General features: G+C 37.9%; 1 protein-coding gene across 1 annotated transcript in view; it reads right to left on the bottom strand.

Annotated features, from left to right (window-relative positions):
* ORC3 (origin recognition complex, subunit 3) overlaps positions 1 to 14540 on the bottom strand; it is a 35802-nt gene extending 21262 nt beyond the window's left edge. Inside the window, exons 1-8 of the mRNA XM_009887493.1 lie at positions 14490 to 14540; positions 11277 to 11374; positions 7069 to 7213; positions 6128 to 6232; positions 5195 to 5349; positions 4115 to 4251; positions 1812 to 1971; positions 887 to 1000 (exon numbers count right to left, since the gene is read on the bottom strand). Coding sequence (XP_009885795.1) covers positions 887 to 1000; positions 1812 to 1971; positions 4115 to 4251; positions 5195 to 5349; positions 6128 to 6232; positions 7069 to 7108 — 711 coding nt within the window. The 5' untranslated portion in view covers positions 7109 to 7213; positions 11277 to 11374; positions 14490 to 14540. The remainder of the gene's footprint in view (positions 1 to 886; positions 1001 to 1811; positions 1972 to 4114; positions 4252 to 5194; positions 5350 to 6127; positions 6233 to 7068; positions 7214 to 11276; positions 11375 to 14489) is intronic.
* Between the last annotated feature and the right edge of the window lie 1435 nt (positions 14541 to 15975).

Below are 15975 nucleotides of genomic sequence, written 5' to 3'. Positions count from 1 at the left end.
TCTGCAGGAAGAGGTACTACAGCCAGGATATTTCTCCTGGCCACGTGTAATCATTGAATCGTAGCTTTTGAAGAATCTGAGACACTCTAAAGGTATATGACACTAAAAAGGCATGCTTTACTAACAGGTTCACTCACGGAACCAGGCAAGAAATAAACAACTTCACAACCCTGCATTAAAACAGGTTACAGGGACTGCAAATTCTTCATAGAACTCTCGTCCACAATCCACAATAGCTACAAGGAGACTCAGACACAGAAATACACCTAGACATGATCTATATAAGCCAATAAAAATATAATTAAGATGCTCTGTATAGACTATTTTTGGCAACCTTTAAGCCTTCCTCTTTGTCTCCTGAGAGGGTAAATGTAACTCCCGCATTGCTGCACAGCTGCTTGGAGCACAAGCACCACCTACGCTGAGGTACAAAGTACGTGACCCTACAGCTCCTGTTTCCCTGAAAAGGTAAGAAGTGTGCATCCAGAAACTGTGCCAGAAGAGTTCAAGTGGGGAAGAGACACCACTGCAGCCTACTCACACCATGACAAACCAGAGTACAAAGACCTGGTACATAGGATCAGGGCTGGAGAGTTCTGCCAAGGGTTTTAGAAGCTACAAGTTAATGGGTAGCAAAATATAGGTCTTTCTACCCACTAAGGCAGGTTACCCTTTTAAATTTAACCTCTAAATACATTTTTTTTTGTGGCAGAGTAAGCTTTTACATGCTTCTTCACATCTGTCCTGCAAGTTTTCCCTTAAAACCTTAGTAGTTTTTTCATCCAATTCAGTGACAGCAAGATTAGGACCTAAGAAAACTTTCAGTGCCTAGTAATTACCCTTTGTTTTCACAACCATAAATTGAGTTCTTGTTACCATTTCCTACCTGAAATCCTTTGATGAAATTCTGGACAGAAAAATCATGGTACAAGAATATGTTGATGAGAACCTGCAGAACTTTCTCGCCCAGTTTAAAGGGAAACTGGGCTGTCAGAAGCAGCTAAGGGAGACAAAAAGGAAAAGTAGCCATAGCAGAAATTCTTTCCTAAATTCAACTCAGCAAAATTTATACATGTGATTTGACACAATTTGATACAGTATGTGTTAGCATTCAGCTAAATGAGACACTAAATATACCACCAACCTCTAAAAAAATATTTTTACTAAAATACCCATGCAAAGATTGACTTTCAGTTTATTATTTCACCACATTTTTGTAAGTACCTTTCAGTAATATGCAACGTTTGAAGTTAGTTTTGCTTAACAGTATTTTTGTATTTATTCTTACAGTTACAAACAACAGAACAAAGATTGCTGTAACAAGCAGGGATACCACTACTTTCAGCATTTCTGGAAATTCTGCACAAAGTGGCGTACCAAGAATCGCACAGGCACAGCATCTATATGGCTTGGCCATTTGGATAACTCTGCTAATTTTTGAGTCAGCAAAAGTCAGGCTGAACTGAGTTTTTCTATGTTTAAAGCTATCTTTTTTCTGGAACAAAGTAAAACTCAAATCGAAGCACTACTTTAATGAAGAGGTGGGAATGTCAAAGTGTGATCGCCCAAGTATGTATGCACAGATGTCAGTGCAAATGAAAGATGAAAGCAGGTGTGCGAGTGTGTCTCAGTGTCAAAAGGAAGCTCTCAGTATTAAACTGCTCTGCAGCTATGAGTAGAAATATCCCAAATCCACAGCTTTCAGGAACAGAATCCATTTCAAAAGCTTCAGACCAACCTACTTTTAAAGGCCACACACGTACACTGTGCTTGAAAACACACACACTCCTCCTATTTAGAAAGGCAATTACCTTGTCAATTATAGTAGACAGGTGCTCCTTAGAGGAAAGGGACTGGAAAAGCTCTATGCACAGCAGAGAGGAAACAGAGTGAGGAAGTAAGCTGTAGATCATCATTGGAGATGTAGCGATTCCAAAAATCAGTACTAGAGGTAATTCATGGATATGCTGACTGGATCATGGGGAAAGGGAGAAAAAAAACATAATAGTTACATTACAGAAAATCATGAAACACATGCATTATGTTCCTAGTACAACACTGAGCTTAGATGCAGAAAGGGGTAAATTAAAAGATTCATTGCCAGTAAACCAAAAGAGTTTTGATGTGGAGTAGAACAAAAAAAAAAAAAAAAGCAAGCTATTTAAAGCCCTGAAGTAGAAAAGCGAATTAAATTGTATTTTAAGATTAAAATTTCAGAAAGTGGCATAAAAAGCATCTTTTCAGTTAGAGTATTATACTGGTTCTGTCTTCCCAAAAAGTTATATTCAGAGAATCTTATAACAACTTTTTTTCCAAAGAAATAGAGAAAAAAATAAGAAGATACATTAAAAAGAAAACAGTCTCAGGAAGATTTACAAGTTTTACACCATTTAATAAATTTAAAATAAATATGAAACCCCTCTAATGTCCTATGTTCCAATTATACTTAGAAAAGAATTCCAACTTCTCCAGATTCAATCTTCCTCTTCAGATAATTTTTAGTATATGCTTTGAGAACTGATACACAGGACTGAATGCTGTATTCCTTGTGAGCAGCATACAAATTATAAGAAAATATAGTGGTTTTAGTGTTATTTCATCATTATTTTCCATTTTTTATTAGTTTCAAGGAGATACAAATTCTGCTGTCTTAAATATCTCTAGGTAAAAATTGACAATTTAATCCTTTCCTCTGTTTTCACCAGAGCAACTTTTTGACCTTTGTGTTTTAATTGCTATCCCACAATTATTTCATTTCTCTAACTCCCCAAAAGTCATTGCTTGAGACTTAAACATATAAACAATAAACTTCATATATTACTGTCCACTGTTGATAACCTAAAAGAATATCAGAGAGAAAGTAAGTCTTGTGATTAACAAATCAGAAGAACCTCTCACATTTACCCGTGTCACCCTTATTATTAAATGTGCTTAAGACTGAAAAGGAGAAAATAAACCTAATCTCTACAATCATCCCAAAGATTTTTTTCAAAGTATTATGCAACCCTGTCGAGTTTCTATTTTACCCATCTTCTACTTCACTTGAATCAAGACTATCTTTAGTTACAAGATCATTTGAATCCTCTAAAGCTTTTTTCTGAGTCACACAGTCTATGAAAAAAAGTGTGTTTGCAAATAGTATATAGACTGATAGACCTGAACAGCACTTTGTCTACTTTCCACATGCTCATAATTAGGTATTTACGCTTGCCACAAAAAGCAAAGTAAAACGCAACACTTCAACAATTAAAACCTCATTTTCCCCTGCCTTACTGCCTAATTATTTCCAGATAATAGTGCATTTCTGATTTTATTTCTTGAAATGTTCCCCAGAGAACCCATCTGCCCGATCTGAAGTAGAAAAATATTTTTATTGTGGGTCTCTCAGCAAGTGAAATTGCCTAGCCTTGTTTAGAGGGAACATCAGGTATGCATGCTGCAGCTGAATTAATTGTACAACTGCAGCCCCAGTTCTGCTGCAACTGTAGTTTCAACCTGAGAACTAAGTGTAAGATGCTCTTTTTGGAGAGCAGAAGGGGGTCTTGATTAGAATGCAAGAGATGATATTAAGGAAGACAGGTTAATGCACGAGATGATATTAAGGAAGACAGGTTAAGGAAGGACAGAAGCACAGGAGCACCTGCAGTAGTCAGCTACTCATTGCAGATCCTGTCCAACGCAGAAATTCTCTGTGTAAGTTTTATATAGTCCTATTAGTAAGCTAGTGACCTTTAAGCAGCATTACAGCAGTTGTCATACAAAAAAATACTCTGAAAACAATTTTAAAAGCCTACAGAAGAAAGATCTAGGCATCTTAAAAAATTAGCTTCATAATCAAATTCTGTAACAACTAGTACCAATAAATCCTCCCATGTAAAGAATTAAATCAGCCAGCCAGTATCTCAACCCAGCCCTTAGATACTCTGGCTCAGAGTCCCAAGTTAACTTTAGGATAATTTATCCCCAAAACCTAGCAAATAGGTTTTTGCTCAGTCACTCCTGCAAAGAAGCAGCATTAATATTTGATTCCAACTCTCCCTGGTCTCACTGCTACACTTCAAAACAACTGCAAATAGCAAATGGAGTGGAAGAACTAAACTTCAGATCACGTTACCTGCTGATGACTATGAAGTCTTGAAGTACTTTTGTGGTGAAACTTTCCATGTCTTTGAGTATAACTACAACTGGAGGAGATTGCCAGTGTCTAGAAGAGGAAGTTCTTTTTTTTCTTGGAGTTTCAGAATCTGTTTTCTTTAAAGCCATTTGTTATGCATTATTAAACAAAAGACAGGAAAATAAAAAGATTGAATCACATCTATGATATCACACTGCTCCAAAGAGACATGACTGACTTTTTGCTAGGGTTTTATTTATTATTAGCATCTAGGATTGGAATTTTTCTTCCGTTTGGCACAGCAGGAAGTACAAAGAATAAACAAATTTTAAAAACCCACATTCCAACAAAGACAGAAATAGCTCTGTGGGACAGAACTGGTGAAATTCTGTTGGGATTGATGGAGAAGATTTGAGTTGTGTACATGGACATTGCCCATTTCCTGTATCTTTACCCAGTAATAAAAAAGCGTGTACTCATTAAACTTATAACACACTGCTCTTATGAAGTCATCATAAAATTAGTTCTAACTCTTATTCATGACAGAAACAAAACTTAAGATTTCATTAGCTTTATTAAATACAAAGATACAAAACCATCTTGAAAGTTATTTTCTCACTGCTTCTCAATGCAGTGTGGGCTGCAGATGAAATAATGGCACACTAGCACTAATATGGTACCTTTCCACTGGGTGGCTGTTCTTTCTTAAAGTTTTGGTTTAATTAACAAAACATCTCAGCACTCCTGGGAGAATAGCATCTGGCATGAAGTTGATACTGCATTTTAAGCTTCTAGTTCCCAATTGAACATATGATAAAATAGTACTTTTTGCTTGGTTTTCAGAATTCTGACATTCATACCTCATCAGAAACTAACTCCACATTTTTTTATGTATGTTACAGATTTATATTCAAATCACCTCAGTTATTTCTCAGTATTAAATGAAAAGCTAACCTTTGGCATTTTTTTCACTACGGCATAGAAATTCGAGTTATTCAATCTTTTTTTTTAAAAGCATCTAAAGGTCAGGCATTTTTATAAACTGATGATACAAAAAAAAAAAAAAAAAGAATATTATACCTTTGTTACACTCTCATACCAGTTGATAAGAGAAGACATTGAACAACGTATACTGCTCTGGGAAACCTGCACAGAGTCCTCATCTTCCAATGAGTCCACATCTATATAGCAGTTCATCAGCTGCCCCAACAGCTTCTGCATCAGATTTTTTATGCCTTCACAACACATTTTTCAACACACAGTAAAGACATTTGGTTATTGGGAAACACTTCTCAAACTTATAATCTAAAAAATTACCCGAAGTTATCATTTATTATTTTGCACTTTTCTAATTAATCCCCTTCTCTCTCCAGAATGCACACCTCATGCTCCAGAAAGCTTGAAAGTATTCACGATATGCATGTTGTTAACGCAATAAAAATTATCCTATTAATTTGCCTACATAGCAACAATTCAGGTTAAGACATTGGCCCTGCACTTCTCCTGAACTCCAGCCCCATGCTATTAGTGTGACATAATAAAAACAAGGCAGGCAATCCATAGATCTGGGGATGCTGCCACAAGTGATTTTAATCTTTTTACTTAAAAAATAAAAAAAGGAGCAAGTAGAGTGGGACAAAATATTATTGTCCCCTTCCCTCACTATAATAACGTGACCGTAAGCATATAAAGAGTGGAATGCATACAAACACTGTCCAATTAAACACAAGGAAAGCCAACCTGCAGCATCAACATGCAATACACTAAGCAGCATGCTCTTGACATTTATGCTAAAACTAAGCAGTATTTCAATGCTAATTGTTTTAAACAGAATTGGATACCTCTTAAAATACAGTGGGCATTACTGCTGTGTTAACATGGGATTGAGCAAATCTTTAGAAAGTCTTCAAGATTCCTCCATCCTATTATTCTTACATTTTAGGGCAAAAACTAGAATTTCTAGTTAACAGACAGCTTATTCGGATGAAGAAGCAAAGTTATTGCAGTATTTACCTGGGCAATCTTTGGCTTCCAGCAAAGCTATATAAGGAGTAATGTTATTCTGAAGGACTTCTGAGAGACTTCTAAAAGTCAAGTCATGGTCTGTAACATTTACACCTAGAAGACAGACAAATTTTTAAGGGCATTTTTTCTGTGATTTGTGACCATCATAATTGAATAATAAACTGAACAGCAGACAAAAACCATAAGACACCTCAAATATTCAAGGAAGGAATGAATAGCATCACATCATCTATGAGGAAAGACGAAAAACTAGCACAAGATTAGATATACACGTTAATGCTAACTGATTAAAAGGAATGGGGAATCACTGCAAAGACCCCTAATTTTGTTTGTTTGTTTTTTTAAAAGAAAGATTTCTCAAGGGTGCAAATCTGCAAGGAGTAGGATTGGTTTTCTAACTTCCCTGCTCCTCATACCCTCAGAAGCCAGCCAGTTATCTAAGGCCTGCAGACAAGAAGATGAAATTCACCTTCAGCTATTTTCTTTGCCCTCTGCTCCTTTTCCAAGATAATGACACTGCTTTCCTACACATAAAGACACACTGCAAGAACATATATCAGAAATACAGAAGCTGTGTAATTTCAGGGTTAGTCATAGAAACCACCAGGCATGTTGGTGGCAGAAACAGGGACAGAATCAAAGCATCTCCAGTGCATCAGGAAAAAAAAACCAACTCAAATCATTACCAGCTACCTAAGAGACCTTTAGGGGAGGTGTTACCTTACTGCACTATTATGCAGGGGGAAGGAGGGAAAGGAGGGGAAGAAGGTCTTATCCTGCTTCCTTCTCCCAGCCCTATCTCTTCTGTTAACATTTCTGAAGCTGATGCTGCTCACAGTAATTGCTGGAAGTCAGCAATATATTTTTCTTTGATCTCTGTGTCAGTTTTAAGCAGATGTATGTAACAAATTATATCTTTAAAAAATTACCCAAGATAAGAGCTGCAGTAGGGATTTCTCTGGATTTCATCCGACAAGTCCATTCTGTTGTCTTCTCTTGGAACTCAGAATGAGACCGTCTCAAAAAACTTACTAGGTTATCAAATAACTGCTTATTCAAGTCTTCCTGTATTTGCTGTAAACAAACACACAGAGATTTTATTTATAAAAATGTGGAAACACCAGAATATCTTCCCTTTCCTGCATAATTTTTAATCCTTAAAATGCCAGGGTTTTAAGTAACATTAAGTCTTCCTGTGAACTATAAACACGTGAATTTATTCACTGTGTAGCCAATACAGACATTTCCCATCTCAGAACTTCTGGTCAAATGCCTCAACAATAACTTGGAAAGCAAATGATCTTATCTGTTGTCACACTACAGGGCTTTAAAGAGAAGAAAAAACCCCACCATACTGACAAAGCATAAGTGACACAGGAGGAATAAAACAATATAATTAGTTTCTGGAAGAATGTTCATGAAAATTCCTATTATTTCCTTTTGGCTTTCAAACCACCTGTAAATATTTTTCTGAGAAATCTATATGAGAGCAAACATTTATCTCCTTCAAATCTAATTCAGGATGAAAGAAAAAAAAAATATAAAGGAACGCATTAAGTATGTTTTCTAGGAAAAAATACTAAACCACGACTGCCACGTTTGCTACACAATCTTTTGCCCTTCAGGATGATTTTCTTGCAAGATTATGTATATGCAGCAATATATGGAAAGGCCAGAGAAAGCAGGGGAAGATAAAACTTTTAAAGGCAGATATATCATGGCAGCATTTTGTATTTCTTTTATTATGTATGTGCCTTTGACAATCTGTCTCTAATCCACGATATGCCTGCTGCTAGACCAGAAAAAAAACCCCTGTACTCTGAAACTCAGGACATCAATATATGTTCTAGAACATAGGTATTAGAAACAAGATTAAACCCCTGCCCCCAATAAAATCATCATCAAGATTTATTAGCAACAAGAAGTGACACACATAACAGAGAACTTGATTTTAAATGAAGTGGCAAAGGCCATCTCTAGCAGCACTGATGAGGCAGCTATCAAAGGAGTTAAGGTCACATCTCCAGGAGATTGCATATGATGCCTGCTCAAAAACCTGAGCTCCATTTACATTATACAGAAGGGTTCCTGTTGCTCTCCTGAAAGACTGATACAACTATACACAAAGTAATCTTACTCTTTTCATCCTCTACTCATTAAAAAATATTCTTCTGGCCCTTCTGATGTTGATCGTGCACCTCTGAGCTCCCACCTGATATGGCAACTCAGAAGAAACTGTAACGTGGCATTTTAAAAAGAACAGTTTACACCATCGGCTTTATAACAGCACTGTAACAGCTTCTGTATTACCAGATGTTCCATAGCAATCCTCCGAGCCTCTGCTTCAGAATCCATCATATCTTGGGCTTTTTCTGATCATTATTGTACATATTTTCACTAAGGTGTCCTAACAAGAACCCGAATCCTTACTTTGCATGGTTATGGTATATATTATTTCTTCCAACATGCACTTGTGAAGATGGAATTCAGTCTGCCATAGCACCACACAGTTACTTAGCTTTCCTAAAATCCATCAGTCTTTTCTTGTCAAAACAACTTTGTTACTGGCAGTATTCTGGTAGTGTTCCAGAAAGCACACCAGGCTGCTCTGCATCTCAAGTGACCGACTCATTTACTTGCATGACACTGCTTACTGTGGAAAAGTCATATGAACTGGAAGTTCAGTCCCTGCTACAACACTAGACTTGGTCATGATTACCTGTTTTGTGGTCTGAAAACCTTTATCTGTACCTTAGAGCTAAAATTACCATATTACAGCCCTGCACTTAGGCTTTTTGTTTCTAACATGGATCCTGGTAGTATAACTGGAATTCCTCACCTGACAGGAAGGGAATGTTTCTGAAAGCCCTTGATGAGATGTATCATAATAAGAACATTTGCCAGGCCACTGCTCACAGCAGAGGTCAAAACCAGGATACTTTGCAATACTGAAACCAGAAAGGTCCAAAATTCACCTTCCAAAAATGAAGGACAGTTCCTGCAGTACTTTTGTCAGCTTTTCATGTTGTGAGAAGCCTGAAAGGATGTCATCACCAGGCGACAGATGGTGCTGCCACAATCGCAGCACGGTTTATGATGGACATACAAGGGCCAAAGTACTTGGAGGTCAAATCCTCTTCATTTTTTAACACCTCAAGTAAATACCAGAGAAGTGCAAAAACACCAGCACAAGGACATGGCCTGCCAACAAATCGTCAGGTAGCAGTACCCTGGCAAAAACTTTGGAGAACATCCTGCTAGGCTCCCTTAGCACACTACCAGAAGCCCTAGAACAAAAAGTCCAAACTAGAAAGCCATGTACTTCCCAGGTATTCTGCCATGGATCAGATTTACTATACCAGGGTTTGAAAATATATAAGAAATAAAATCCTGACTGGATAAAGCCCTCACCTACCTGGTCTGACCTCACAGATGAGGCCACTTTGAGCGGGAGTTCAGACTAGAGACTTTCTAAGATGCCTTCCAACCTGAATTATCACTCCGTTTTATATAAAAGAACAATCACCACCTCCAAGTTTGCCAAAAGTGGGACAGAGGGATGGTAATTCAAACCTCAATAGAAAAAAAATCTCAGAGATATCCCAGAAGTTGGATAAAAAATTCTACGTATAGCAGCAAAAGTAACTGCACGTAATCTGCCCTTGGGCAAATTAAACTCTAAGGCAAGGCCCATATCAATTTGTCAATGTAGGATGAACTGTCTTCCATCAGGGGGAGGAAGAACAGAAGAAGGTATTTGGCAAATTCCTAGCATGCTCAAAGAAAACAAGGATAGATTTAGAACAAGAATGATGATTTTCCAGATGGCAATGACTCTGCGCTTCTGAGCGGTTAAGGCAGCCTTTCGCTATGATGGGCTGAGCCTGCTGCTCTGGGAGAAATCCTTACAGACCACTAGGAAAACAAACAATGCTTCTTTAACCTGAAAATCCTGCAACCACTGTTGGCAATGTAGAAGCATTGTCTCAAAAGCCTTGACGACACTGTGCCAAAGAAAGAAGATCCAAGAAAAAGTCTTTCAGAAGTAGCTAGAGAATGCCATCTTTCCAATAGTCCACTGTGTAGCTGAGAAGGCAGTTTCTGGTGCAGCTGCCAACACTACTGCCAACACTGGTAGCTAACCCGTCAAGCTGAAGCAGCTGGAAGGAAGATACCAAATATACCTCCACAAACTTCTGTGTGTTCTCTATAATCAGGACCACAATGTAGTGCACTTCTTTGCACAGCCTGGCTAGTTATGGTTTGAAAAGGGTGCTGCCTAGTTAAAGCGAGCTGGATCATGGAATAGTAGGAACAGAATTAGAGGAATTTATGAGTTTAGCCCAAGAGTCCAGATTGTAAGCTACATCCAGCTGGCTTCTGCCGTACATCCCAAAACAAACTTCGGAAGAAAAATTCTCATAATGTCTAGAGCCCAACAGCAGGCAAAGGAATACAGAACACTTGCCCAGAATCCTCGACACTGAATAGAGGAGGAAATCCCTGCTGTACGGAAGCAATTATTCATGCTATAATACAAGCCAGCTGGCTATAGGGACACAACAACAGCATGCCATCTAACACACAACAATTAGGAGACCACAGTTCAGTATGAAATTAACTCCTATCCGTAGTAGACAACCCCATTGACACTGTCCGTACTAATTCAATAGACTATGCTTGCAGCTGCGTCATTCAGTATCTGATACCCATGCAGTTGTATTCATATAAATCCACTGTGAGTCCTTGGCTGCTATGAACTCTAACACTGAGGTCAAGAGCAGCCTAAAATCCTCAGAGGGCTGGCAAGCACATAACTGAATTGAAGGTAGAAAATAGTAGTATGCCAGGAATTAATAAAAAGGACAATTAGTAAAAAGAGAAGCTTAGAAGCAGCAGCTTGAAGCAGCAAAAGCATGTAGTTTTGTGGTTAGAAGTAATGTGTAATTGATGGATTTATTATTGCTCTTTTATATTCTGAACAGCGATTTCAGTCTTAGTCTGTATTTCTGTTCCTTTTATTGCTTTAACTAATTGCCCTTTTAAGCACGTAAAAAACATCATCTCCAGAAACAAAGCAGCAAGCTGTGTTGTTATAAATGCAAAACACTGCTTTAGTATTGGGTGCAAGACTCACCTCTGTTTCTGATTTGATCTCATTCCATAAAGACTGACAAGTAACAAATCGCAACTCAGTATCCTCTGAATCATCGTTTCTTTCTCCGAAATCATTAGCTAGAAAGACAGAAAATAAAGGCAAGCACCAATAAGATTATTAACGCAAAACATTTTTTATTGAGAAGAAAACAAAGCACCCGCCTGAAAAACATCTTAGTATACATATATATCTGAGGGAAATGCCTTTTCTCTTTACCAATTAATTAACTGCTGGTATGTGGTAGAATAAGGGAGGGACCTGGCAGAATCTATTATCCAAGTATGCAGGCAAAAGGTAAAGAACTGGATTCCATCTCAATTCCCAGATGAGTGAAAGGCTGAATCAGAGCAATCAGCCTTTATTATTAAAATAAAATAAATTTAAAAAAAAATTCTTTCCCCTGCTTCAGAAAGTTTTGTGGGTCTCTTTCACCTATTAAATATTCAATCCTCCTTCACTACTACAGTCAGATATGAACCATAAAGAATAGATACATGAAAATCTTTTCTATTCCCCAGGGAATCATAGAATGGTTTAGGTTGGAAAGGACCTTGAAGATCATCGAGTTCCACCCCCCCTGCCATGGGCAAGGACACCTCCCACTAGACCAGGTTGCCCAAGGCCACGTCCAGCCTGGCCTTGAACACCTCCAGGGATGGGGCCTCAACAACCTCTCTGGGCAACCTGTTCCACTGCCTTACTACCCTTAAAGTGAAAAACTTCTTCCTAATGTTTAATCTAAACCCGCCCTCTTCCAGTTTATAGCCATTCCTCCTCGTCCTATCACTACATGCCCTAGTAAAAAGTCCTTCCCCAGCTCTCCCGTAGGCCCCCTTTAGGTACTGGAAGGCCGCAATAAAGATCTCCCCGGAGCCTTCTCTTCTCCAGGCTGAACAGCCCCAACTCTCTCAGCCTCTCCTCCAACAGGTCCATGTCTTTCTTATGTTGGGGACTCCAGAGCTGGATGTAGTACTCAAAGCTAAGACAAATTTCCTGAAAACAATAAGATATACTGGGAAAGGTCTGTCCGGTTACATGAAACAGATTTATTTTTTAAAAATACATTTAACCAACAAAACTATGCAAGCAGAACTTTAAAGCGCAAGCCAGGCCTACATTTCTGGCTCACCTATAAATTGCCTCTCACATCTATACATGCTCTTTATGAAATAGAAAAGGAGAATCAGACCCTTTTTGGTAAAACAGTGTCTTGGCACATTGTGTGAATACATCTGGCTTCCCAGGTGCTGCTCTGCCTCACAGATGTGAGTACAGAATCTTTCCACCAGCTTCCAACTAGGAAGGAAGGACAAAGCTGGCAGTAGAATGGGAGACTGAACAGAAACTAGTATAACTGAGTGAGATTTTTCTTGTTGTTTTTTCCTCCTGCATTCACACAGTCTACATTTCCCTTAATAAAAAAAAAAAAAAGTGCACAGGCTTGGAACCATTCTTCTACTCCCGGTATACATTTAGCAGGCTTTATACATGTAGCTTTAAGGCTTCACTAACACCACCTGGAAGAACACAAAGGCTGAAGATTATGCAAACAGCCAGTGAACTGTTGCTACAAGGTGACATTAAACATAACAATTGATTTTTCTAAACATACACATATAAAAAATTTTATTTGTTAGCCATTAATGTCCATTTGGTCACCATTCAATGAAGCATCAGCAGTGGTTTGATCACTAAAAAAGAACCAGTTGATGAGCGCATTCAATCTACCAAAGCATTAAAAACACCCCAAACAGCTCTGTAAATGAAGAACAAGAGGCACCCCTCATCCCCCAGTTTCATTGTCTCCCCTAAATTAACACCTAAGAAAATCCTTAAGAAAAATCACTTAAAATACATAACCCACTCTGATTACACAGGTCGTAAGGCTTTTAGTTAAAGAAAATGCTGCCACCACATTATTGGTAACAATATTTTTATACTACCAAAGGCATAGTATTATTTTTATACTGCCAAAACTCAAACTACAGGTGCAAATGTGCACACAAGGCCTTTTGTGGGGTGCAAGAGTATTATCAACTATCAATGCTGCGAAGTGTCACAACTGAAACGTCACGTTTGGAATTCCAAACTGAATAGATGCACATCTAAGTACTGTTTATTTAGAACACCATTCTAACCAACTGCTGTGAGCAGCCAAACTAGCCCACCTCTACCTCTCTTTTAGAGGTAGCTCAGTCAAATTTATTTTTCTGTCCCAAAGTATTTGCTAACTAGAACAACATGTGTAGTAGGATTTATCCAAGCATTAGTAATCTTGCATACACTAAACCATAATATCCAGTAAGGGGTAAAATTTAAATGTGGTTTAAGTGCATACGTCTTGATTGTTGGTTTATTTATCTTGCAATGACTTGGAATGACAGACTGGATTCTATTTCCTTGCCTCTCATTCCCTGAGCTACAGATATTCCAACTCTCACAGAAAAAATAATTTGGGATTAATTTTGAAGCAGGTGTTACAGTATAAGCCCCTCTGGTAATGAATGAGCCCATGGCAATTTCCACAAAAATCTGTCCTTAGTACTTTGCCCTCCACTTTTTTTTTTTAATACACATTGTCACACATTTTGACAGCTCTAGTGCTGCCCAAGAAAGTTTAACCTGGGAATAAGAACAGTAAGTTTCCTAACTGAGTCTCAAACAGCAACTATTTAAGCAGCATTATTTGTGGCTCCAGTAAGAGTATGTAACCTGTATACATAGCATATAGGCTGGAGAAAAGAAAATATATATAATAAACACCAGTGGACAGAAGCCATGGAATCTTCACAAATGGTTTTTCTTTCTTCTTTTTGTCAAGACAAGAATATGATGAGACTTATGAATGGGAAATCATTTCTGATTCCCATAGCTTAGAAGTGACTCATTCAGACTCTTCAGATAAACACTTTGTCAGTCAGTAAACAATTTATGGTAGCATGGAAAGGAGTTCTCCTGTGAGAAAAAATTTGCAAAAACATAGATAGCAACACAATCTTGATTGCTGGAGATGAAAAAGACGTTTACATTACCCAACAATTTGCTGGGGTTCCTATGAAGAAATGAGTTTTCAGCAATATGGACATCAAGGAGCAACAGAAATCCTCACGCAGCTATGACAGAATTCCATCAGATGTGGGGAACCTTCCAGGGTTAATCCAAGCATAGCAACATACATCAAAATGTACTAACCTGTTTTCTGAGACACCCTTCTTTTCTTGGGACTTGGTTTAAATACAAAGCAGCCCTAGAGAACAGCAAAAAAATACAAACTTCAACATGAGCATCAATCTGAGTGGCACCTAAAGCCACTTTAATTTCAGTGTTCCATTAAATCAACAATTAGAACTGAACTGCCAGCATCTTAAGGATATCAATTTGCATGTTGTCCCTTTATATTCCTGTTTCAAGCTGGAAAACTAGTGGAAGCAGTATTCCAGTATTTGGGAGGAACTTTTTCACCTTTCCATTATGTTCTTCAATTCAACCATCAACTAGAACAGCAGCAGATTCTTTAAACTTCTCATATCCTCCAGCAGGTTTAGAATGAAGAGAAAATAATTCCCTGAAGGCACATCAATGGAGTTTTCTCAGAACAGTTTCAGTTAAAAACAAAAGGGAAAAAAAAAAAGCAAGAGGCTGGGATGTATAGAAAAGGTGACCTAGAATAACGCAATGATTATTATTAAGTCACTTACAAAAGTCAATGACACATCCTAGCTACAGAGGACAAGTGCATCCCAAGTCGAAAACGTAAAGATGGTTAGAAGCATAGTGACAAATGGATTGGAAAAGGTTCAAATAAATAAAAACACTGGCTCCAAGGAAGTCCTCCAGATAGAAGTCATCTCCCAGTTAGATCAGTTCCATCACAAAGGAGGAAGAAATAAAACACAAATACTAAGCTTTGAATTCTGGAGGATTTTTTTTCTTTTTTCTCTAGAAAATCTGAAATTTCTTCCCTCATCCTCTCAAACAAAAACTCACCTCTTTTGAAGAGTTATAATAATTTCCTATATATCAGAAATCATAAGCATTCCCCAACTCCCACTGCAAGGTTACTGTGCTACAGCAAGGGGGAAGGAAACACACAAGCGTTCAAGATAGATAAACAAACTGATTCAATCCCATATTTCTCAATGGAGATGCTTATATAAGCAAAGATTACTGAACTCAACCTACCACAGTTCAGCCACTAGCTGACCAATGACCTAGTGAAAATAAAACTCCAGAGGCATGTTCAATTTTGATCACAGGCACTAGTCTGTTGGGTGACTTTGGACAGGTTATTTCCCTTCTGACACAAATAAGAAATTGCAGTAAAACAATGATAACAATATTGTCCTTCTCTGAAAAATGGCCTTATTAATTGGCGATGCCTTCAGATACTTTCCATTTTTCCATGTATATCAGCAACCATCTAAAACCAGCTGGACAGAAGTTGGGGTTATTCTACAGATCCTAAACACTCTGGAACAATTCCACTACAAAAAGCTATGCTAACAGCCTTATTTATGCTGCAGCACGCACAATGTGTCAGAACAGTAATTCATAAGAGCACAACTGGAATCAGCCAAACTAACTATAAATCATGTATATAAACCAAGAAAGTGTCTTAAGTCAAATGAAACATAACTATTATTTAACGCTTTACAAGCATTGGATTTCGCTACACCAC

Source organism: Charadrius vociferus, unplaced genomic scaffold (assembly GCF_000708025.1).
Source record: "Charadrius vociferus isolate BGI_N301 unplaced genomic scaffold, ASM70802v2 scaffold185, whole genome shotgun sequence".
NCBI lineage: Eukaryota > Metazoa > Chordata > Aves > Charadriiformes > Charadriidae > Charadrius > Charadrius vociferus.
This window is presented reverse-complemented; position numbering and strand designations above follow the sequence as displayed.